We start from the raw sequence: 25,204 nt of genomic DNA, 5'->3' as shown, positions 1-25,204 counted from the left end.
GCATCTTGCATTTAGGAATTAAGGTAAGGATAGTGGTATTGAGTTGTTTAAGGATCTTACCAGTTCTAAACACATCCTTGATAGCATCACATACCTCACCACCAATTACACTCCAAGAATCCTTGAAAAAAGCACTAGAATAACCATCTGGGCCAGGCGCCTTGTGATCAGGAATAGAGAAAATAGCAGCCTTAATTTCCTCACTAGTCACAGGCTTAAGCAAAATAGCAGCATGAGAAGCAGTGCACACACTCCCTTTCCTGATGATCTTGGGATTAACAGAAACAGTATGACTTTCAGTCCCCAGCAAATGAATGTAATAATTCAGAAAAGCAGCTTGAATTTGCTGAGGGTCTTCATGTTCCTTACCATTAGTATCTTTGATAGACAAAACTTGATTTCTCAAAAAATGACTTTTAATAACCCCATGAAAATATTTGGTGTTGCAATCCCCATCCTTCATCCAACTAGCCTTAGCTTTTTACCTCAGGAAAAGAGTACATGCATCATTCAAATCCTTGTATTCATTTAAAGCCTGACTCTCTTTTGCACTCCAGTAAAGATCACCTGGATTAGTAGCAAGTTGGCTCTGAATGTACTCCAAATTCTTCAGGGCCATAATAGAACTCTTCTCAATATCACAAAAGTGCTCCTGATTATACTGCCTAAACTTGCCTTTCAACTATTTAAGCTTAGCCACCAGACAGAACATTTTGGTCCCCTTGAAATACATGTTCCACCAGGTAGAAATAGAATTGTGATACTGAGAAGCTTTCCCCCACATATTATAGTACTTGAAGGGTTTCTTATGATGCATATGCTGATTTCTGCACTTCATAATACATGGGGTATGGTCAAAATCACCTTCAGGTAGGAAGCGAGCAAACATATCAGGCATCTGATGTCCCCACTCTCCATTAATCAAAGCCCTATCCAACCTACTGTAAACTCTAGTTGTAACATCCTGCTTGTTATTCCAAGTGAATAAAGACCCCATAGCTGGACTGTCAACTAAGCCACACTTAGACAAGCAGTCATGAAAATCATCTATTTCAGCATCACTACAGCTACCTCCCAATCTTTCAGTATGAGAGAGTACTGTGTTAAAATCACCACAGGCCAACCATGGTCCATCAACTGTAGATGCAAACTGAACAAGCTGTTCCCACAGCTCTTGCCTAGCAATAATATCATTGAACCCATAAACCATAGACAAAAAGAAAATTTTCCCAGTACCAATTTCCAGAATCCTCATATTGATGCATTGAGCAGAATAATCACAGAAATCAACCTGATAAATGGTAGGATTCCACAGAATCCAAATCCTACCCCCCTTGTGCCACCTATTGTTAGTTGATATACTCCAACCATCCATAAGAATTCCAGTGAGACTATTCAGAGACAAAGACTTTATCTTTGTCTCTAGGAGACCAAACAAACCTACTTTGTTCGTGTGCATAAACCATTTGACTTGTCTTTGTTTGGTAGGCTTATTCAGTCCCCTCACATTCCAAAAACCCAGATTATACATTCCCCACCACAAGGTGAGGAACACTACCACTTGTCCCAATGCCTACCTTGGGTGTATTGGACTTATTTAGAGCTTCTAGAAAAGTTTGCTGACCAAAAGTATGGACACTACATGCACCCTCAGTAGTCTCTTGCCTACTCATACGCATTATAGGACGAATAGGAGTAGATCCAGAGGAATAAGTACCTGTACGATGCCACACCACAGGAGTTTGCAGTTGTATTTCCACAGTAGGGCCACTATGTGTCACAACAACAGGAGAGGTCACCTTTGCTTTACCCTTGTCCTGCTGTGATTTAGAAATCCCCACAGCTTTTGGCCTCCAAATTTTAGCAGCTGGTTTTTGGGTGGGAAGAGGAGCCTGTGTCTTCTTCTTATGGGCTTTCCTACAGTCAGCAGAAAGATGCCCCACACCATGACAAACATCACAAGCCACTGGTTTCCACTCGTATTCCACTTCCACCTCAACCATATCTCCATGCTCATCTAAAAATCTCACTTTGTCAGGTAAGGCACTGCCAAAGGAAACTTCAATCATAACCCTAGCATACCCAATTCGTGTTTTCTCTTCAGTAGCAGGATCACATTTAATATAGTTCCCCAAAAGCCCCGCAATTTTAGGTATCCCTTTCCCCCAAAATTTGAGAGGCAATTGGTGTAGTTTAACCCACACCGGAACAGATTTCACCTCATGCTTAATCAACTCGACATCAGGCGTCCAAGGCTTTACTATTAACGGCTTATTATCAAATAGAAAATGGCCTTGTTTCAGTACAAATTACCATAGCACCTTTATTCTTAAAACGGACCATAAACACACCATTAGGGAGAAAGGACAGTTTGTCTACCTGATAATTGACCCGGAGTCGTCTGATAAACCCCTCTACAATCTCCCAAGGCGGATTCGCCCCCAATATGAAACAGTAAACAGAATTACGCCAGTAGTTCAATTCAACCTGCACTTCCGCTTCAGTAAATTGCAATAATTCAGGACCTTCTGCAATAGGTTCGAGAACAGCCGGGCTTTCCACACTTTAATCTTCCTCCTCCGTCACATATTCCACTAATGGCTCCAGCGACAGTGGAGGAATTCCAACAATCGTCCCCATAGCTTTCTCCTTTTGAACATCTGCATCTGAAGGACCTTCTTTGCGTGCGAGAGCAGGAAATTCCTCTTGTGTTGTAGAAGAAAGAAGATCAAACTTATTATTAGAACTATTTTTTTGGTTTTTTGGTGAAGATGAAGAACTAATTGCAGAATTTTTTGCAATTGTCATATTGAAACCCTAATTATTTTTCGCGATGAATCCCCCTTTTTTTTTCTCTTTTTCTCTTTCTATCTCTACATCACTTTTTTTTTCTTCTTAAGACTTTGCTTGTTAGAATACTTTTAAAACACCCTAGGATGTGTCATGCTAGTATCCTTTGACCCATGGTTTAAGGCCTAGTCAAGAGTACCTCGTGGTGTGATAACTCCTTGGCTACCGTTTATTCCAAGGTGACCCTTGAAACCATGCATCCATCATCCATGTTCTACCATACATTTTTGTCATCAAAAGGGAATGGGCACAAAAAGAAATCAATTTGAGTTCAATGAAATGAAAAGTGAAAGAAAGTTTGCAAAAAAATGCATCAAATGAAAAGAGGAGCAAAAATAGAACTCCTAAAGCTTCAAATATAAGCCACCCTCACTACATATGGGTGACTTTGAAAATGTTCAAAAGAAATGCAAATAAAGTTGTCAAGTGTTGAAATGCCAAAAATCAAAAGAAATGGCAAGAAAGTGTTCTCAAATGTTATATGCCACATGAAATTGGGGGGAAAAACAAAAACAAAAGCAAACTCCCAAAGTGAAACTCAAATATCTATTGATCCCTTTATCCACCGTATCCATTTTTGTGCATGGTAGAGAGGGGACGACCCTTCTTCTTGTCTAGGCAAGAGGGGGAATTCCGCGATCCTCCAGTGTTTCTAACACCATAGGGAGTCTACTCTTGACAAAAGCATTTAACGATTGAAGACAAAGGTACCCTAGCTTGACACAACTTGGAGGTGATTTATTGGTATCCTTCTAGGCTTAGTAGTTTGAAGAAATTGCATCTATGAAGGAGTGTGTACCCTTGAATTGCTTCCCTTGTAGATAATTTCCGCCACTTAGATGAGGAAAGTGGCTATTCTTTTGTAGATGCATCCATTATTTGTTTTTGTGTGCTTAATGTTTGGATGTGTCGCCATTTTTGCAAGACCCACCTTGCCTTGCAAGAAGGCATCCTACCTCATGGTTGTCTTGTTGTGAGTTGAAGGGGCAGAGTGAGATCCGCTAATTGTCTCATATCGGCTATGTTATTAGGTTAGTTTAAATAATGGTCCTAGTCTTTGTCACCTCTTTACTCGGGACGAGCAAAGGTTCGGTTTGGGGATATTTGATGTGACCATAATTAGAGCATATTTAGTCCCCGAATTAGCCTTGTTCCCATGCTTTTTAGTGCATATTTGGGTCATTTATTGTCTTTAGTTCTTTGTTTTGCATACTCTTTGAGGTTTTGTGTCCTTGGTAGGAAAGGAGTGCAAACCTTGCATTTTCATGGCAAAACGAGACTAAATTGATTGAATTCAATGACCAAGCATCAAGGAGAGACAATATTAGAAGGCCTTTGTACATATTATAGTAGATGGACAATGATGAGGAAAGATCCTTGCATCCCCGAGGAAATCCCCAAGGATTTTATGAAGAAAAGGGAAGAAAATAAGAAGAAATGTGACTGTCCAGCAATCCGTGCGGATTGTCCTGAAGACGCCCGACCTCCACCTCCGCAATCCGAGCATCTTCACCACAAGACGCCCGGGCAGCAACCCTAGAAGACGCCCATCTTCTCCCCAAGACGCCCGGGCAGAGACCCTCGAATCCGGCCGTCCCGTGCCTAAGACGCACGGATTCCAAGGCAGCACAACTTCGTCTTCTTCAAGCTTCAAGAAAGATGCCCATCCTTCCAAAAATACCGAAGTTTCCTTAAGTAGGGACTTAATCGTCATTTAAGCCCTTAGTTAACCCTAATTCCTACACCTAATCCCCACTATAAATACCCCATTAGTCTAATTAGAAGAGCATGTTCTTCTTAGCAATCTTTAGTGTAGTTAATATCAATCAAAAATCAAATGTTAAGGGCAGGAATATCTTTGAGAACATTATGCTTGCACAATCTCTGATTAAAGGATATGCTAGGAAGGCTCTCTCCCCTAGGTGTCTCATTAAAGTTGATATCAAGAAGGCTTTTGATTCTATTCAATGGGATTTTTTATCCCAAATGCTTACTAGTCTGGGTTTCCCTCCTATTTTTTCTAAATGGATTATGGGTTGTATCACCAACACTTGGTATTCTTTTAAGATCAATGGAGGCATTGCTGGTTTCTTCCCTGGCAAGAGTGGTATAAGGCAAGGAGATCCCTTATCTCCATATCTTTTTGTCCTTAGTATGGAGATTCTTTCCAGATACCTTAGAATTCTTTGTGATCAAAAGAATGTATCCTACCATCCCAAATGTAGCAAGCTTAATCTCAATCACCTTATTTTTGCTGATGACTTGATGATCTTTGTTAGGGGAGATGTCCCCTCAGTTGTGGCTGTTAAAGACTCCCTTGAAAAGTTTGCTTCCCTTTCTGGTCTTCATGCTAATGTGGACAAAACCAACATCTATTTTGGGGGTGTTTCTCCTGAACTTGTTTCTGAAATCATCCATGCTACTGGTTTCTCCAAGGGGCAGTTTCCCTTCAAATACCTGGGTATTCCATTATCCACCTCCAGAGTTTCTGTGAATATGTTTGATCCCCTTCTAACTAAAATTCAGAAAAAAGTTTTTCACTGGTCTTCCCATGCTTTGTCTTATGCTGGTAAACTCCAGCTAATTCGCTCTGTGGTTTTTGGACTGGACAATTATTGGGGAGCTAGTCTCCTTCTCCCTGGTGCTATTACCAAAAAAGTTGAACAACTCTGCAGACAATTTTTCTGGGGCATTCCTGATTCTGGTAGAAAAATGGTCTTCAAGAGCTGGAAAAGTATTTGCTCTCCCTGGTCTGGTGGTGGGTTTAACATTAAGGATCTCTCTTCTTGGAATAGATCTCTTCTTGTCAAATGGCTTGCTCTACTTCTTGCTCCTGCTTCTAGTCTTTGGGCCAAATGGCAGCATGCTTATGTGTTAAAAGGAACTGACATATGGAGTTTACAAACTAAGGATTCATTCTCTACTAGTATGAAGGGGATCCTGATAATTCGTGATCTCCTAGTTGAATCAGCTGGTTCTATTCAGACTGCTCAAGATCTTCTTCAATCCTGGTTCAGGGTTCTCATTTCCATCTTCATCTTGCTTATGATTTTTTTAGGGCTGCTCCTGCTCAAGGCAACTGGACTAAGGGTCTTTCTTATTCGTCCATTGTCCCTAGTCATCGTATTACTTGTTCTATGGCTGCTCAGGGTCAGCTTGCCACTCAGGATAATGTTAAAAAGAGGGGTTATCAGTTTGCAAACAGGTGCTACTTTTGTCTAGCCAGTGAAGAGGATCATGACCATCTGTTTTTTTCATGTCCTTTCACTGCTCAGGTTTGGAGCTCTATCCTTAATTGGATGAGTCTCCCTCATTTTTCTTCTTCTCTTCCTCATCTTCTTGCTGCATGTCCATTTGGTAGCAGTAAACACAACTGGAAAGTTCACTGTTTTTATACTTCTCTTGCTGCTTCTGTTAATCAACTATGGTGGGAACGAAACCAACGACTGTTTTGCCATAAAACTACTGATGCAGCTGGAATTCTACGCAAGATCAAGAATTTAGTCTTGGCTAGATTATCTATCAAGTTTCCTCAGTCCTTACTTAGTCCTGTACTCACTCACCTAGTTCCTTAGTTGTTTTCTTTTAGTATGTTTTGTCTTTTTAGTTGATTACGCAGTATAGTGGATAGTTTTTTGCAATTGTAGTTTCATTCCTTCTTGAAATGAAATGAGAATTTTTTGCAAAAAAAAAAAAAAAAAAAAATATCAATCAAAAATCTCTTCAATTTTGTAATCAACAATAATTAATCAAGTTTTAATACAAGTTTTATTTCCTTAATCTCTCTTTTGTTCATCCTTTATTTTGGGTAATTGAAGATTATTTGGGTTATTATTGGGAGATTGACAACCTCTCAATCAAGCATCAAGTACTTCTTTTATTCTTTGCTTTATTATTAAAATCATTAGTAGGTATAATTCTCTTAATCCCTTTTTAATTATTGCTAATTACTTTTATTTATTCATCATGTTTCACCTTGTTGGTATGATTGACAACCTTGCTAGCATGTTCAACATGATAATGAGTGAGTAGTTCCATAGCTAGGGTTAATGGGTAATTAGGGGAAACCAACATGGGGAATGATTCATGCTTAAATTAATATGCTTTCATGGTTTATTTGCTTGCTTGTTATGATCTCAACTCATGCACATGTTATGTTTGATGAAATGCGAGCCTATGAATCCTTGCATTTTTTACCCATCACCTATCTTTTCAATGAGACTTGTAAGACATAAACCAACTTGAGTCTCATTAGACCATGCATGTTGTTGAGTAGGGAAGACTAAGTCGACTTGTATTGTACAATCTAATCGATTCGGCTCCGGGACCCAAACTTTACTAGGATTGTAAGATATAACCCAACTCAATCCATCACAACAGTAATTGCTTGCTTATAATTTGAGAACATGTTTGTATGATCAATTCCCATGAATCCCCTATGACCCTATGATACCCTAGTGCTTTTTATCAATTGTTTACAACCCTTTTTAATTCATCTTGCTTGTTTACTTTCATTGCTATTTAGTTTAGTGACCTTCTACATCAACCCAAATTGTGACACCCCTAAGACACCGCTAGTTGAAATAGAAATCTCATCTCAATTCCCGTCCCTTGGGATCCGACCTTTACTTGCCTCTTTACTAATTGTAGAGTTGTTTGTGAAGCTATAAATTGTGTTTTGGTCTAGGTGCTCCTAACGACAAGTTACCGAAAAGATTTAGTCCGACCACCCATTACGCATAATCTTTCCCATGATTAACTCCCCTAATCCCCCACTAATTCCTAGTTAGGAGAATACTCACTCATTATCATGGAAGACATGTTATCAATGGTGTCAATCATCTTAACACGCATAAACATGATGAAAGAGTGAAGAAATAAGCAATAAAGAGTAAAGAGTAAAGATATTATACCAATATTAAGATGAACAAATGGAAAGTAAAGAATAATAGAAGAGAACTTGATTGATTGATGAAGAGTTATCAATTCTCCAATAATAAACCAATAATCTTCAATTACCCAAAAATAAATCTTGAACAATAATAATTAAGGAAAGATTAATGTGTAATTTGTAGAAAAATTAAATGCTAATCTTTCTTAATTTAGTCCTAATGAAAGCTTAATCTAAACTAAGGAAGCATTGCCTCCACTAAGAGGGCTTATTCTCCTCTAAATACAAGAGGGGTATATATAGTAGTACAAGGATTAGGTTAACTAAGGGCTTAAATAATGATTAGACCCTTTTAAAAGAAGATTAGAGCCTTGCAAGTCCCAGGAGGAACCCCACGTCTTGCCTTTGTTTGGATGCTTAATCTGCATGGAGAGACGCTCGTCCTGTGCTCGGGATGCTCGGGTTGATCATTGAGACGCCCGGTTTGAGCTTGGGATGCTTGGATCATGGGTCAGCATGGTTTCCTCTTCTTCGAACGCCTCACGATCCGTGGGGATCGTTGAGGGGTCGTGGGGGTCTTCATCATTGCCCCGTTTACTTGATTTATTGGCTTAGGCCTTTAGTGTTAGTTTTCTCTTTGGTGCTTGGTCGTTATATGTTATCAATTTAGCTCCGCTTCACTCCACCTAGTCAAGTTAGTGCTCTTCTCCTACAAAGGACACCAAACCACATAGAATATGCATAGAAGGAGGCTAAACACAAGAAACGACCCTAATACATAAAAAAAGCATAGGAACTAGGCTAGTTAGGGGACTAAATGTGCGTAAATAGAAGTCACATCATCGAGTTATGTGATGATGTTGAAATGGGAGAGCAATGAAGGTGGCAGAGCTGGGAACACACTTCCCTAGGCCGTGTAGGAGTACGTAATTCCAGCCATGTAAGGAGACACGATTTCCTAAATCGTGTTGGATTAGCTATTAGTTTATTTTACTGTTTTCGAATAAAATTAGGAAACTTTATATTTCCTAATCCTAGTTTTATTTAGCTTCTACAAATCTGATTTTTATTAGTTAATTATATAATAAGTTTCCTAGTTAGTTTAGGAAAGAGTTAGATAGCTTGGAAGACAAGTTGAGGAATTAGATCTCGAGCCAGATTGTGACATCGAGTAGGACTATAAATAAGGTCCGATTGTGGCCTTATTTTTCAGATTATTTTTAGAAGTACAATAAAGTTTACAGTTCATAAAATTTGTGCCAATCTTGCGAGATTAGAATAGGACTCTTCCTTGCGTGGCTGAGTTATAGCAAATCGAGCTATATTCTTGCGATGTTAGAACAAGATTCGATAATCTATCATGTTCTTTGTTCCAAATTCACGCAATTACCAACAATATTTCCTTGTTTTCTGATCTTATACACGACATACTCAAATCTATACAATAATTCCGCTGCAATTAAACTAACGTTACATTCTAAGGACCTAATTCTACATCACATCCTTCTGAACAACTATTAATTGATTAGGAAAATAACGTATCGTGAAATAATCTCATTTAAGAACTTAATATTGTTTGTTGCATTACACGAATACATTTTATTTCAATTAATATAATGTTTAATATTACTTAAATCTATGTGACATGTATGTTTTTAACAATTACAAATTTTGTCGCAAAAGCTTATGTACATACTAAATGGAAGTACATATCAGGAGTTCAAATGGGCAAAGACAATATAGTAACGAGAATGTATGTGCCATGTGGCATGACATCCATATGAACATTCACTACAAAAATATTGATATTAGACATTTGCGTAATAAAATAGATGAGAAAGGGAGAAAAGATGTCTCTTTTTTTAATTATTATCCTCAAATAATTATTGTAGACTTATTATTTATAAAAAACTTGATCATGCATAACTAACTATGACCTATTACTTATAAATAAAATTGTATGTATTTTATTTTAAAACTTTGAAGTTAAACTTAAAAAACTAATATTTGAAAAAAATTAATCTATTTCTATTTATAACTAAAACTATTAAATGTCAAATAATAATAATAACAATAATAACAATAATAATAATAATAGTAATAATAATAATAGTAATAATAATAACAATAATAATAATAATAATAATAATAATAATAATAATAATAATAATAATAATAATAATAATAAAATATTCACACTCCGCGCGAAGCGCGGAATATCACCTAGTATTATCAATATTTCTAATCATCCTTATTTTATTAAAAAAAAAAGTTATTGGGTATATTCTTTTCCTCAAAAACCTCTCTAAAGCCTTGATCATTAAGGCTATGCTTAACTTCCTCCCTTCTCTAACGGTAAGCTACTTTGCTAGCATAGTTGAAGAGTTAAGAACGATTAACACCTAAGAGGGGGAGGGGGTGAATTAGGTGTACCTTTTAAAAATTTTATCCCTAACTTAGTTAATTAACTACTTTAAGCTAAGAATAAAGAAGTACAAGACTTGAGAAACTTAATTGAATGTAAGTTCACAAGAAGGTGCAGCAGTTCTATGTCACAGTATAGGTGACTGTGACACAGAACTTGATTAGGTACATGCGAGAAATAGCAAAGTGGAAGAACGTAAAAGTAAATGAACAAACAAACGACATTTTAAAAATTGGTTCAGCCTCTACTCCGAGGCCTACGTCCAACCGTTATTTTATTGCTTGTTTAGAAATTTACTCAAACTTACTAAACCCCTTACAATGAAAATAACTCGCCAACCTACTCCGGTTGCACTCAAACTTAAAGCTACTCCGCTTCAAGAGTTTATGAGTTCTATCTCAAGGTGTTACAGAATCTTGAATCTCAAGAGTTCACTCAAATGAACATGGAGATTACAATGAAGATCTAACACGAGAATCATGGAACAAACTCATCATGTCACAGTACAGCGAACTGATACTTGGAGGTTTTACAGCTTTTTCGAAAACAATTTTGAAGACTTAAAATCAGAAAAACGTTTTGCAAACACTTGAAGAACAAAGCTTTAAATGAACAAATGATTTGCAAGGTTTTTACAATAAATGCTTCGGAAGTCTTAAGAAATAAATGTGACTAAGACACTCTATTTATAGTGGATTTAGTCTTAGATAAGTACACTTTGAAAAATTAAATCCAATATTAAAATGATAGCTTTGAGTGATGGTAAGTGTTAGACTTATAGGCTTGGGGCTTAAGAAATCAGAAAACTTAAGCTTCTACACTCAACATGTGACAATTTACCAAAATGGCAAAAAGCTTTTCTTACTTTAGAAGTTTGACAAGTCTTTTTTGCCATTTTAGTAAAAGGTGTTTGCACAAATCTAGAGGCTTAGACAAGTGGGCTTGTGACTCCAAAATTTCAGATTATTTTCAAGCTTTTGAAAATTCAAATGTTTAAGGTTTAAAGTTTGCAAAGTTTTGACACTTAAAAACATTTGGTCGAAAATTCCTCCTCCGTATGATAGTACCAGAAACCACAGTACAGCGTACCGTTGCATGGTTTTGCCATTACTTGACTTAAATGAGAATGTTACACTTACTCTTACATATATCGACTAAGGCTTTGGAAAGTATCATTGTCTTGACTTCCTTGATTAGCTTGATCATCTTGAATCATTGTTGAAGGTCCATTCGATTGCTTCATTCACTAATTAATTCAACTAAAAGCAAACAATCAAATAACAAAGGGACTTGGCATCATCAATTCAATGTGTTCTAACAAATTCCCCCTTTGATGATGACAAGTCCAAACATGTGTGATATTCCCCCTTAGCCCATGGTTAGTCGGTCTTTGGTCAATTTCAACATAAACATAATTAATAAACATGATCAAGGTAGTCGAAAGGTGCAACATGCTTGGCCAAAGTAAAACATCTAATCATGGAAGCTAAGACATAATTAAGGTGGACGTTAGCCTAAGAGTTAGAAGATCACACATAGCATAATTAAACTACTTCCCCCTCTTGACATCGTCAAAGGAGAATAAAACATGTCCAAAAATCAAGCAACACGATTAAAACACACGCAAATAGTTCAAGCAAGATAAAAACAAACAGCCGAAGGTGCAAGAGAGTGTCTTTAAAAAACAACAAAGAGCCAAAGTTCATAAGGAGAGACGGGTTAAAGAGGCAAGAGTTTAGGAGGCATTCTGAAGACGTTCAAGTAGATCTTCATTCATGGTGCGAAGATCACCGACTTCATCCCTTAACTTGGCCTGTTCTTTGACCAACCGATTCACAATTCCAAGGAGTTCATCCAACTTTGCTAACACCACACCCATTTCAACAGTAGAACCTGCTGTAGAACCGGACTGATTCTTCCTTTCCAATTTTCCATTATTAATCTCCAAGCTCATCCGAGAAAGAAGGACCGGTGTCATTTCATCACTCAATTTCTCAATTGCAGGGTTTCCCTTCAACACTAACCCCTCCCTCATAAAAATGATCGAGAGCCACATACCATAAGGGACCACGACATTTTTGTCAAAGTTGCCGCTTTGGAACTCAGTGGACATCTCAAGAATTCGGTGAAACATAAGGCGAGGAAGGTTAATGGGTTTGTGCTTGACAATGTGATGAATCAGGAGCATGTCAAGGAGAGAACATCTCCCACGGCTATTGTTGGAAGGGACAAGGTTACGAAAAACCAGGTTAAAGATGAACCGGATGGGTGCGGTTAATTCAAAGGCATATATGTTGGTAGGGCCATCATCCTCATGAGGTCGAAGAACCTTCATGACCTGGGTAGAGGTAACCTCATCAACTTCACCCCAATCACGTTTGGGGAAGGAGGTAAGCCCGACATCACAAATATCCAGATGAGCAGCAAGTTGGTTGATGGTTAGGACAAAGGGTTTCTGATTTATAAAGGCTGAGAGAGTTCCAGATTCAACATCTACCTTAATTGTTGCATAGAATTGGATGATTTCGGACAAGTACATGGGACTATTTGTCCAACAGATTCACCCAACCCTGTGTATACATAGCCTCTTTGAAGTATTTGAAAGCAAGAGAGGTGTCATACCAGGATTTCTTATAACGCCTTCCACTGTGGAAGCAACAAATCAGCATACCGTGGCATATCTTGAAGATCTCCTCCAGGAGATCGAGAGAATTGAGATGGTTGAGGATATCATTCTTGAATGATTCGGCATAAGGAGCAATAACAAGGTCCATGCATGTGTTGAGAGGAACCTTCTCCTCAATGATCTCATTCTCATCTATGCTCGGCAAATCCCGCTGATAACGAGCCCTTTTGGGTGCTTTGGTTTTTGATCCGGATCCCCTTTTTCTTTGAGTGACCTTGGGTTTTGGAGGGGATGCCTCCGGTGTCACATCCTCATCATCATCACCGAATATTTCAAGCATCTTTCGCTTGGACCGGGTTCGTGATGCGGGTTTTGAAAATAATGGGTCAAGCCCATCATCAAACACCACTGTGGCATCATCATGATCCTCGACATCAACAACTTCTTCATCAATTTTTTCAGTATTGGAATCAATTTCCCTTTCAACAGTGGAAGCCACCGTTGCATCAATCTCACTCCTCTCATCCTTCTCTAAAGTTTCACTCACCAAATCTTTTAAGAGCACATCATCATCATTCTTTTCAACTGCAACATCACTATCCTCCTTCCTTTCCTTTTCGTTTGAATCCCCTTCATTCTCATCTAATATTTCTTTTTTTCCCTCTAATTTTTCTTCACTTTCTTTTTCTTTGTTTCCCTCTAATTTTTCCTCACTTTCTTTTGATTGCTCTTTATCTCCCTCTGATTTTTCCTTACTTTCTTTTGATTTTTCTTTACTTTCTTTTTCCTCTTTTGATTTCTCACTTCCAAGTTCCCCCTCTTTCATCTCACTTGATTGATCTTTCTTTTCATTTGTTTCGGCCACATCACTTGATTTTCGAATGTCTTCATCCTTTTTGGTTGCCTTAGAACCGGAGTCCTCTTCATCGGTGTCAATGTCCACTTAAAGATCTAGTTGAAGAGAGATAGGAGGATTCCTACTTCTTCCTCCTCTGCCACGACCACCTCCCCTTTTGGCGGTTGTCTTCTTTCGTGCAACGGTTGGTTTGGCAGTGGCAGAGATTTCATTTGGTTTGGCAGCGGTTTTGGGAGCCATCTTTTTCTTGGCAATGTATTTTGGATTGAAAGTATTTCTGAGTTGAAGAACTTTCTTTGAAAATCTTGGAGGCATTTTAAGAGAGTGGAAAGAGAAAGGTTGTGACGGCTTTGGGAATCCGAAAAAGGTGAGGGTTGGTTTTTGTTTAGTGGGTAATAGGGTGTGTTAGTGGAAACAAGGAAGTAAATAAGGGATTGGTGTAATTAATCAAGGTGAGAGGACGGTTGAGTGTTGAGAGAGTGAGGCTAGGGTGTAGGCTTTTAGGAGTGATGGGACATAAAGTAGTTTTGGAAGCTCAATGCAAATAACAACTCAAGTGCACATAGACATTTGTTAATTTTATTTTGTTCGACATATGCATGCATTTTAACCATATTGACTGAAATTTAATTACACGTAAATCCTCCTTCTAATCAATCATTGGACAAAGTAATCTAATTTAGCGGTATGTCACCCAATAAACCACTTTCCGACCGAAGTCTTTCGAATTGTTCTCTTTCTAACGGTTTTGTAAGAATGTCCGCAATTTGATTTTCCGTTTTACAAAAGCTTAAACAAATATGACCTTTCTCAACTTGATCACGTAGAAAATGATGTCGTATGTCGATGTGTTTAGTTCGTGAGTGTTGTATAGGATTCTTTGATATATTAATTGTACTAGTGTTGTCGCGAAAAATAGGGGTAGTCTCAAAAGTAAGGCCATAATCATGTAATTGTTGACGTACCCAAAGAATTTGTGCACAACATAGAGCGGCACTCACATATTCGCTTTCGGCCGTGGACAATGCAACGGTGTTTTGCTTCTTCGAAGCCCATGAAATGAGACACGGTCCTAGGAAAGTAGCAATGCCCGAGGTGCTTTTCCTATCTAATGTATCACCGGCATAGTCCGCATGCGAAAAACCTACAAGATCAAGTTCGTAGTGAGTTGGGTACCAAAGATATAGCCCTTGTGTTCCAATCAAATACCTAAAAATCCGTTTGACGACTTTGAAATGAGATTCTTTAGGATTTCCTTGGAAACGGGCACAAGCACACACACTAAATTGTATGTCGGGTCGACTAGCGGTTAAGTAAAGTAAGGAACCGATCATACCTCGATATACCTTTTCACTAATGCTCTTACCGTTTTCGTCTTTGTCAAGCTTGACTTTAGACACCATTGGTGTAGGCATAGGATTAGAATTAGTCAACCCAAACTTACTTAGCATTTATTTTAAGTACTTTTGTTGGTGAATCATCGTTCCATTCTCACATTGTTTGATTTGAAGACCAAGAAAGAATCCAAGTTCTCCCATCATACTCATTTCAAATTCCGAAGTCATCAAATCAGAAAAGTACTTATAAAGAACATTGTTAGTTGCACCAAAAATAATGTCATCGACATATACTTGCACAAGCAACAGTTCATCTCCTTGTGACTTGATAAACAACGTTTTATCCACGGACCCACGTATGAAACCATTTTCCAATAGAAACTTTGAAAGCCTATCATACCAAGCCCTAGGAGCCTGTTTTAAACAATAGAGTGCTTTATCTAGTTTAAAAACGTGGTTGGGAAACTCGTTGTTTATAAAGCCCGGAGGTTGTTCAACGAACACTTCTTCATCAAGGTATCCATTTAAAAAAGCGGTTTTGACATCCATTTGAAAAAGCTTTATACCTTGAAAAGACGCAAAAGCTACAAGCATTCGTATGGCTTCAAGCCTAGCTACCGGTGCAAAGGTTTCATCATAATCAATTCCTTCTTGTTGGTTAAAACCTTGCACCACTAGTCTAGCTTTATTCCTTACGATTTCTCCAACATCATCTAGCTTATTGCGAAAGACCCACCGTGTACCAATTACAGTACGTTGGGAGGGCCTAGGGACAAGATGTCATACCTTGTTCCTTTCGAATTGCTCCAATTCCTCTTGCATTGCAATCATCCAACATTCATCTGTTAAGGCTACTGTGACTCTGGTTCAATTTTTGAGATGAAGGCATTGTGTGCACAAAAATTTTAAAGCGATGATCTGGTTTTTATTCCAGAGGTTAGGTCACTGGTTAAGTTTGATAAAGGATGTGAGCTTTGGTGTTTCCATTTCTTGGGGATAAGTGAGTTAGAGGATTCGGTTTGTTAAATGCCTGCAACAAAGAGGGGGACTGTTGCATGAGGATTGTTTGAAGGAGGTGATTGTGGTTCGTTTATGATTAGGTTGGGTTGTTCTTCACCATCCTTGTTCGCCCTGGATGAGGTAGCATCATCTTGTGTAGGAGGACGATTAGTTCCCCCTGAATTTTGCGCATCCTCCTCATGCAACAAAGTGGGCTCCAACTGTTGCTCGGCTTCTTCTACCACTTGATCCATTTCATGTCGTATCATACCAATCTCAAAATCATCATCATATTCATCATCCTCATCATCAACCTGTGTGTTTGACACAAAAAGACTAGATTCGTCAAATATTACATGAATGCTTTCTTCCATTTTCATAGTCCTCTTGTTATAAACTTTATAGGCTTTACTATGATCGGAATAACCAACAAAAACTCCTTCATCACTACGAGCATCAAACTTGCCAAGGTTGTATTTTCCATTAATGTGCACAAAGCATTTACTACCAAAGCATTTTAAATGTGAAAGATTAGGTTTTCTTCCTCGTAGTAGTTCATAGGGAGTTTTCTCAATGATTTTTCTAATCATGACACGGTTGTAAATATAACAAGATGTGTTTACGGCTTCGGCCCAAAAATTCTTGGGAACCTTAGAGCTAATTAGCATGGTCCTAGCCATATTTTCAAGAGTTCGATTCATTCGTTCCACAACCCCCATTTTGTTGTGGGGTTCTTGCGGCCGAAAAGTTATGACTAACACCATACTCATTACAATAGGACTCAAATGACGAGTTCTCAAACTCGGTTCCATGGTCGGATCTCAATGAGACAAGTTTATAACCAAATTTGTTTTGAACCTTTTTGACCCAAATTAAGAACTCATCAAATGTTTGATCCTTAGAACTTAAGAAGAGAAGCCAAACAAATCTTGTGAAGTCATCTACAATGACACAAATAAAATGACTTCCACCTCTACACACAACCCGCATGGGACCACATAAATCAATATGAATGAGTTCAAGAGGTAAGGAAGTGCTAACAACCTTTTTGGATTTAAAAGAGCACTTAACTTGTTTTCCTTTAACACAATCATCGCAAAGTGATTTAAATTCAAATTTAATGTTAGGAATGCCGTCAACTAGATCAAGTTTCTTAAGGGTGTTAAGTGTCTTAGCATTTACATGACCAAGTCGTTTGTGCCAAAGCCAAGGGTTATTCTTTTGAACACTCATGCATGATAGTGATTTACCCGACAATGCATACAAGTTAGTCATGTAGACATCTTTAACACGTTTACCTTCAAGTATGAGTTCTCTAGTTTTTCCATTGATGATTCTACATTCACTAGCAAGAAATTCAACAATATTAACTCGATCACAAAGTTGTGAAATGCTCAAGAGATTGTGTTTCAAACCTTTGACAAGCAACACTTTGTCCACGCATAATGACTTTGACTTACCAACCATTCCAATACCAATGATTTCACCTTTCTTGTTGTCGCCAAAAGTCACCATGCCACCATCGTAGGCTTCTAGCGAGAGGAATTGATTTTCATCTCCCGTCATGTGACGAGAGCATCCACTATCTAAGTACCAATTGCTGCTGCCCCTCACTAATGCCTATAAGAAATCAAACATTTAGTTTAGGAACCCAAACAAGTTTGGGCTCCTTCTTGACAACGACCTTTTTGACTTCCTTTTTCTTTATCCACACTTGTTTAGCATTTTTAGTGTTTCTTTCTAAGTCACGGACTCTTTTGTCACAACCATTAAACTCATGACCTGTTTTGCCACAATAGTTACAAATGATGTACTCAGGAAGACCAAAGATACTTTCTTCTTCTAAGTCGGTTTGACTTGGATCCTGGTTTCGAGTGCAACAGTGTGTGCTACTGTTGCATTTGAAACCAAGTCCAGCATTCTTTGCAAATTTTTCATATTCTTGTGATTGTTTTAAGAGAAACTCCAAAACATTCTGACTTCCTTCCCATTTTAAGTAGAACATCTTAGCCTCATCTTGCTCTTTAGTTAATGTTTCAATTTTAGCAAGGTGATTAAGATTCAATTTACCTAAATTGTCGAAAGCTTGTTTTGCAAGTCTTGCTTCATCACTAAGTAACATCCCAATTTGTTCCAATTGTTTATTATCCCTTTGACATAATTTGAGGTCAGCTAGAAGAGTTTCACGTTCCTTAGTTAAAGAAGACACTAATTTCGAGAGAGTATCTATTTCTTTTCTCGAATCAGATGCCACAGTAAAGACCTCTGTGGCATGAGTCTGTTAAGCTCTTTTTAACATCTCAATTTGAGCAAGAAGGTCATCATTTAATTTTTGAGCTCGTTCTAAGGCACTTTTGACATGACTAGACTCATCATTTAACATTTCAGCAATCTTAACAAGATCATCCTTTTCGTTGTTACGAGTAGCTAAGTCAATCAAAAGTTGGTCACGTTCTTGTGTTAGTGATGACACATTTCCTTTAGAACTGGATGCAACAGTACAGGGATCTGTTGCACTGGTTTCATCGACTTTATTTGCTAAAAACAAATTTTGTTTTCGAAGCTTTTTTATTTCTTTTTCAAGACCCAACATAGAACTAGGTTGATCATTCTCATTTAGACTTTCTTTTAGGACTACATTTTCCTCAGCTATGTCCTCAATTTCGATTTGCATAGCTTCCAACTTATTAGTTTGGACACGACATTTATCTATGAATTGATCTAGGAGGAGACAAACTTTGTCTTTAGAGAAAGATCGAACCTTTTTCTTGAGCTTAATTACCTCATGGTCTCAATCGTAGTCCAATCCGCGGAGTGAGCCATAAGACACTTGATGTCTTCTTTCTTTGATGATTTGGAAGCAATTTTTGAGGAACTAGACGAGATGCTAAGTTTGGCGTCTAATTCATCCTCAAGGACATCGTCCTCTTCGAATCGACATGCCCCAAATAGCAAATCATTACCTTGTTTTTGTAATCACGTTTTGCAAAGTCACGTTTTTCCTTAGATTTGATATCGTTCCACTTTGGGCATTCCTTGATTTGGTGACCTTTGTCACCACATTTAAAGCAACCAACAGTGGAGTTAGATCTTCTCTTAGGAAAACGACGTTTACTAGAGTTGTTGCTATACCTTTGAGAGTTTCGACCATTGATCATGCCAACAATGTTTTTAGCAAACATTGCGAACTCATCATCTTCATCCTCCTCATCACTTGAGAGAGCCTTAAGAGCGAGTCCTTTCCCTTTAGAGCTTTCACTAGAACGCTTCATGAGAGTTAACTCATGAGCCATAAGTGAGCCCATAATTTCATCAAGGGTGAGCAATGAAAGGTCCTTAGCTTCCTCAATAGCCGTAACCTTCGGTTGCCACTTTTCAGTTAGGCTACGAAGGATTTTACGGACTAAATCCTCGGATTGAAAACTCCTACCTAAACTCTTAAGGTCATTGACAATACTAGAAAAACGTGAAGACAAACTATTAATTGACTCATCTCGTTCCATATTGAACATCTCATATTGTTGCATGAGAAGATCAATACGGTATTTCTTGACTTGTGACGTTCCCTCATAGGCAAGGTTTAGGGTGTCCCAAATCTCTTTGGCCGAAGCACATCCAGATATACGATTAATCTCTTGGTCACCGATCCCATATTGAAGAATGGACATGGCCTTAGAGTTTTTCTCGATTTTCTTATAGTCGGCCTCAACATACTTATCCTCACTTTTCAAGGAGCTAGTGCCATCAGCATTAGTCACTTCGATTTTGAGGGGACCCTTTTGAATGATTAACCAACATTCATAGTCCGCACTTTTGACATAGTGCTCCATGCGATGTTTCCACCAGGCATAGTTTTCTCCCTTGAAAATGGGATACTTAGTGTGTTTTGAATCGTCCATAACTATAGGATCAACTCTTTGGATTTAACCAATATCAAGAGCACAAGGCTCTGATACCAATTGAAGAATTAAGAACGATTAACACCTAAGAGGGGGAGGGGGTGAATTAGGTGTATCTTTTAAAAATTTTATCCCTAACTTAGTTAATTAACTACTTTAAGCTAAGAATAAAGAAGTACAAGACTTGAGAAACTTAATTGAATGTAAGTTCACAAGAAGGTACAACAGTTCTATGTCACAGTATAGGTGACTGTGACACAGAACTTGATTAGGTACATGCGAGAAATAGCAAAGTGGAAGAACGTAAAAGTAAATGAACAAACAAACGACATTTTAAAAATTGGTTCAGCCTCTACTCCGAGGCCTACGTCCAACCGTTATTTTATTGCTTGTTTAGAAATTTACTCAAACTTACTAAACCCCTTACAATGAAAATAACTCGTCAACCTACTCCGGTTGCACTCAAACTTAAAGCTACTCCGCTTCAAGAGTTTATGGGTTCTATCTCAAGGTGTTATAGAATCTTGAATCTCAAGAGTTCACTCAAATGAACATGGAGATTACAATGAAGATTTAACACGAGAATCATGGAACAAACTCATCATGTCACAAAGACAAATGAACGATACTTGGAGGTTTTACTGACTTTTTCGAAAACAATTTTGAAGACTTAAAATCAGAAAAACGTTTTGCAAACACTTGAAGAACAAAGCTTTAAATGCACAAATGATTTGCAAGGTTTTTACAATAAATGCTTTGGAAGTCTTAAGAAATAAATGTGACTAAGACACTCTATTTATAGTTGATTTAGTCTTAAGTAAGTACACTTTGAAAAATTAAATCCAATATTAAAATGATAGCTTTGAGTGATGGTAAGTGTTAGACTTATAGGCTTGGGGCTTAAGAAATCAGAAAACTTAAGCTTCTACACTCAACATGTGACAATTTACCAAAATGGCAAAAAGCTTTTCTTACTTTAGAAGTTTGACAAGTCTTTTTTGCCATTTTAGTAAAAGGTGTTTGCACAAATCTAGAGGCTTAGACAAGTGGGCTTGTGACTCCAAAATTTCAGATTATTTTCAAGCTTTTGAAAATTCAAATGTTTAAGGTTTAAAGTTTGCAAAGTTTTGACACTTAAAAACATTTGGTCGAAAATTCCTCCTCCGTATGATAGTACCAGAAACCACAGTACAGCGTACCGTTGCATGGTTTTGCCATTACTTGACTTAAATGAGAATGTTACACTTACTCTTACATATATCGACTAAGGCTTTGGAAAGTATCATTGTCTTGACTTCCTTGATTAGCTTGATCATCTTGAATCATTGTTGAAGGTCCATTCGATTGCTTCATTCACTAATTAATTCAACTAAGAGCAAACAATCAAATAACAAAGGGACTTGGCATCATCAATTCAATGTGTTCTAACAATAGTAGCATTTAAAAAAACCTCGCAGCTATTCAAAGTTTTCGAGCTCTTTATTTGTGAATATTGTAACATGTCGGGCCAAATTAGGTTGGGAGCGGTTACTTATGGAGCTCAACAGGCTGTGTACATCGCCCACGGACCTATACGGGTCATTTATAGCGCATTTTGTCCTCATTCATGCGCATCCCGAGAACTTTTCCAGGAGGTGAGCTATCCAAAGACTACTCACAGCCAATCACGCTTAACTTTGGAGTTCTTTTGCTTGGATGACCATAAAAGAAAGTGCACTTTGTTGATATGAGTAGTACTTTCAATCACTTTAAGTACCAATCATTTAAGCTTATCATTGAACCTCTTCAATTAACGTGGGGTGTTACAAATATCATCTTTTGTTTTAAACAAAAAGATTTACAACATATTCCTGCATCTGGTAACTTAATTGTTCCTACTTAAGTTGGCAGTTACAATGCAATTACAATGATGAATTACGTAAGAAGACATTAATTAGGTGAAACAAACATCATAAATCTTGGCACCACTAAGCCCAAAAACCCCAAAATGTTTCTCATATTCATCGCCATTCTTCTTATCTTCATCAAATAAATCAAATAGAAAAACCTCCATTCCAACCCCGGGCCTTTTAGGTGTACCAACATTCCCTAATGCCCTTTTTACAACATTCTCATTATAAACCCTTGCATTTTCTAGTCCCGCTGCCTCGTAACCCGCCGTGGGCCATCCTGTCTCTGATACAACTAACTCGATCTCTCCAAACCCCTCCCTCTCCATGGCGGCCACAAAGGAATCCAATGTCGCATCAAAAAGATTATTGTAAAATATTCCATTGTCGTCCATAACATTAGGAGAGTTAAAAAGTACATAGTCAAGTCCAATATCTTTCGGGTTATTAACGTAACTTAAAAAAGGATACACGTTTACCATAAATGGTGAATCGGTCTCGTGCAGGAATTTTAATAAAGAACTCATTTCTTGTAAAAGTTCAGGATTAAAAGTTCCGTTTGAAGGAGGGAAAGAACTAGTAAGTACACAAGCTGCTTGAGGGGAAGAAAGTTTAATACTTTGATCAAGATTAAGTGAGATTAATGCTTGATTGAGGTTTTTAATTGAAGGGACTAAAAATGGGGTGAAATATGGATCTTTTAAGAAGATTTCATTACCAACGGCTAAGTATTTGACTTGGGTTGGTGGAATGTAGGCAAAGATGTTATCTTGCAACCATTGAGAAGAGTAATTTATGGCATTTTGGGCTAATGAAGGTAGAACTTCATTTGGAACACCTATCATTAATCTAATCCCCGAGCCTGAAAAGGATTGTAGGACTTCTGGGTCGGGTTTAAATATCCGAACTGTCCCAATTCCATTCGATTGGAGGACAGAGACGACGGTTGGTGGTGGCGGAAGGTTGCTTGCTACTGTCCCATAACATATTCCAACTTGTGCTCCATCTGCATTAACAAAGAAGATGTAAGATGTTAAGTTTGTCTTTTCGTAATCCTTTCATCTAACTAATCAATTGAAATTTCTTTCACATATTTTTAAATTTAAAAGATGAAAAGATTGGATCAAAATTAGATTATAGTGAGCCTGGGTAGAATATTTTGGTGGAAAGAACAGGGTACTCTGCAATCTGCATGATACATTATTATGTAAAGTTATGCATGAACCCCAACATATTTTGGAGCGCAACTCTAAACAACTAGTAGAATATAAAAGCATTTCAGCATGGTATAAATACGAAATAACTAGCACTTGTATAAAATTGTGGTGGAACAATTTAAAGTTGTATAAGTAATTTTGATATTAATCGATTTTAAGCTCATTTTATAAGTATTATTTCTGTATGACTCTATCAGGTAAATCGATTGACCTATCCCGTTAAAAATCTTAAATAAAATATGAGAGTGCATAGCTCTCAATATTTTGAGGTCGTACAAACACAAACCGCACGTTTTTCATAACTTTGATGCATGCGATAATGGGAATTATTGAATTTCGGTAGAATTATTTAATCATGAAAATGTACCTATTAAAGGTGAGAGGCTTAGAAGAAAATAAGAAGCTAAAACCACAATAAAATTGATTTTCATATTTGAATTGTTAAGATTGAAATACAAGAACCATTGCTGGATGCCAGAACATATATTAATAGTAGATTTAGAGAATACAGGAAGGATTTAGCTACAAATGTTCATAGGCATTACGTTTGGTGAAGGGTAAGTTCAATCTTAATGATAAATAATTGGACATGTATAATATATGTGAAAGATTAGTTCAATCTTAATTGTAAAAAAATGGACATGTATGAACTATGAATGTTTTTTTTTTTTTTTTCCTTGGGATCTGTTTTTCAAATTTCAGCTGTTGTTAAACTAAGAAAAGAATGTTACATTGTTTAGCTAGTATACAAATTCTCATTTAAAACATATACTAGTTTTAAACCCGTGCAAAATTGCACGGGTATGTATTTGGGTCGATATTAATGTTTTTTAATGTATTTTTTTTTTTTTTTGCATTTCTATTATACTTATCTAGTTGGTCTAAATCAGTGATCTACATAATTAATGTTTAAACTTGTTACAAATACTTGTTCAAGTGCACTGGTTTAAGAGGAAATTACAAAGGATATTTTTTTTAAAAAACTATATCATATTATCTAGTTTTTAAAAATTATACATGTAATTTATTCGCATTATATGTACTTCAATCCCGTAATTAAATGTAATTCCTTCTCATAATTATGTATTATGTAATTTTTTTATTATTATTTTTTAAAATTATGCAATTCATTTATTTGTAATTAGTTTCATTTATTCCGATTTTTAATTCATTACGCTTATATGTCATTAATTCATTTATTCGGAATGTATAAAATTATTTCATAGTATTTCTTCTAAGACGGAATTTGTCGCTTGTTTGTATAGCCGAAATTCTGAAAAAATAAATACATTGCACACTAACGGGTCCCACCATAACATGTATTTCCAAAAAAAAGAAAAAAAAAGTTGAATTAATGACGTGGCACGCCCTGTATTGAGTATTGTCTTCTGAATTGATAAAGATAAGATTAAAATTTGCTTTAAATGATAGTTGAAGAATGAAGACTAAATTAACTCGGTTGCCTATCATTGTCATCTACTATTTTCGGTGTGCGCGGCTGATAGTTAAGTTGCAGATTTTTATATTCCAAGTAAATACTCCGTCATGATTGATTTTTTGAACAAAATTTTTGTACAATGTAGTTTTAAAAAATGATGTTTTGATGTTGTTGCTGCATGGTACAATAATATGAACCAAAATACATGAATATTTTATACTCCAAGTAAATATTCAGTCAAGATTTATTTTTTAAACTAAAATTATTGTACCATGTAGTTTTAAAAAATTATGTATGTAATTCATTTGCGTTTTATGTCCTATCCCGTATATAAATGTAATTCATTCTCGTAATTATATATTTTTTTTATTATGTAATTTTGTTTTAAAAATTATGTAACTCAATTTCATTTACTCCCATTTGTAATTCATTCTGCGTATATGTTATTAATTTTATTTACACGGAATGTATAAAATTATTTCATAATATTAATTCATAGAATTTTTTCATAATATTATTTCATAGAATTTGTTGCAAGACGGAATTTACCGCATGTTTGAAAGGACGGAAATCTGAAGAAATAAATACATTGCACACTAACGGGTCCCACCATAACATGAATTTCCAAAAAAAAAGCTGCATTAATGACGTGGCGCACTGAGGATTGAGTATTGTCTTTTGTATTAATATAGATAAGATTATTCGTCTTAAGCTTAATACGGTTAAATACATGTCAAATCACATGATAAGTTGTGTAAAAAATGCCAAAAATTTAGA

At 36.8% G+C, this 25,204-nt stretch overlaps 2 protein-coding genes across 2 annotated transcripts; both read right to left on the bottom strand.

Annotated features, from left to right (window-relative positions):
* Positions 1-682: 682 nt before the first annotated feature.
* Positions 683-2,808, bottom strand: LOC141629079 (uncharacterized). The gene is made up of 4 exons (XM_074442143.1): positions 2,587-2,808; positions 2,380-2,487; positions 1,530-2,270; positions 683-1,291 (listed from the first exon to the last, which is right to left on the bottom strand). Exons 1-4 carry the CDS (start codon positions 2,806-2,808, stop codon positions 683-685), a joined length of 1,680 nt encoding a protein of 559 aa, XP_074298244.1.
* Positions 2,809-21,645: 18,837 nt separating this feature from the next.
* On the bottom strand, positions 21,646-23,472 carry LOC141626377 (glucan endo-1,3-beta-glucosidase-like). Its single transcript, XM_074440230.1, has 2 exons — positions 23,357-23,472; positions 21,646-22,778 (listed from the first exon to the last, which is right to left on the bottom strand). The coding sequence occupies exons 1-2, from the start codon at positions 23,418-23,420 to the stop codon at positions 21,817-21,819; spliced, it is 1,026 nt and encodes a 341-aa protein (XP_074296331.1). The 5' UTR covers positions 23,421-23,472; the 3' UTR covers positions 21,646-21,816.
* Positions 23,473-25,204: the final 1,732 nt, after the last annotated feature.

The sequence above is a fragment of the Silene latifolia genome, chromosome Y (genome assembly GCF_048544455.1).
Source record: "Silene latifolia isolate original U9 population chromosome Y, ASM4854445v1, whole genome shotgun sequence".
Taxonomy (NCBI): domain Eukaryota; kingdom Viridiplantae; phylum Streptophyta; class Magnoliopsida; order Caryophyllales; family Caryophyllaceae; genus Silene; species Silene latifolia.
Note: the sequence above shows the minus strand (reverse complement) of the source record. Positions and strands in the feature narration are given on the sequence as shown.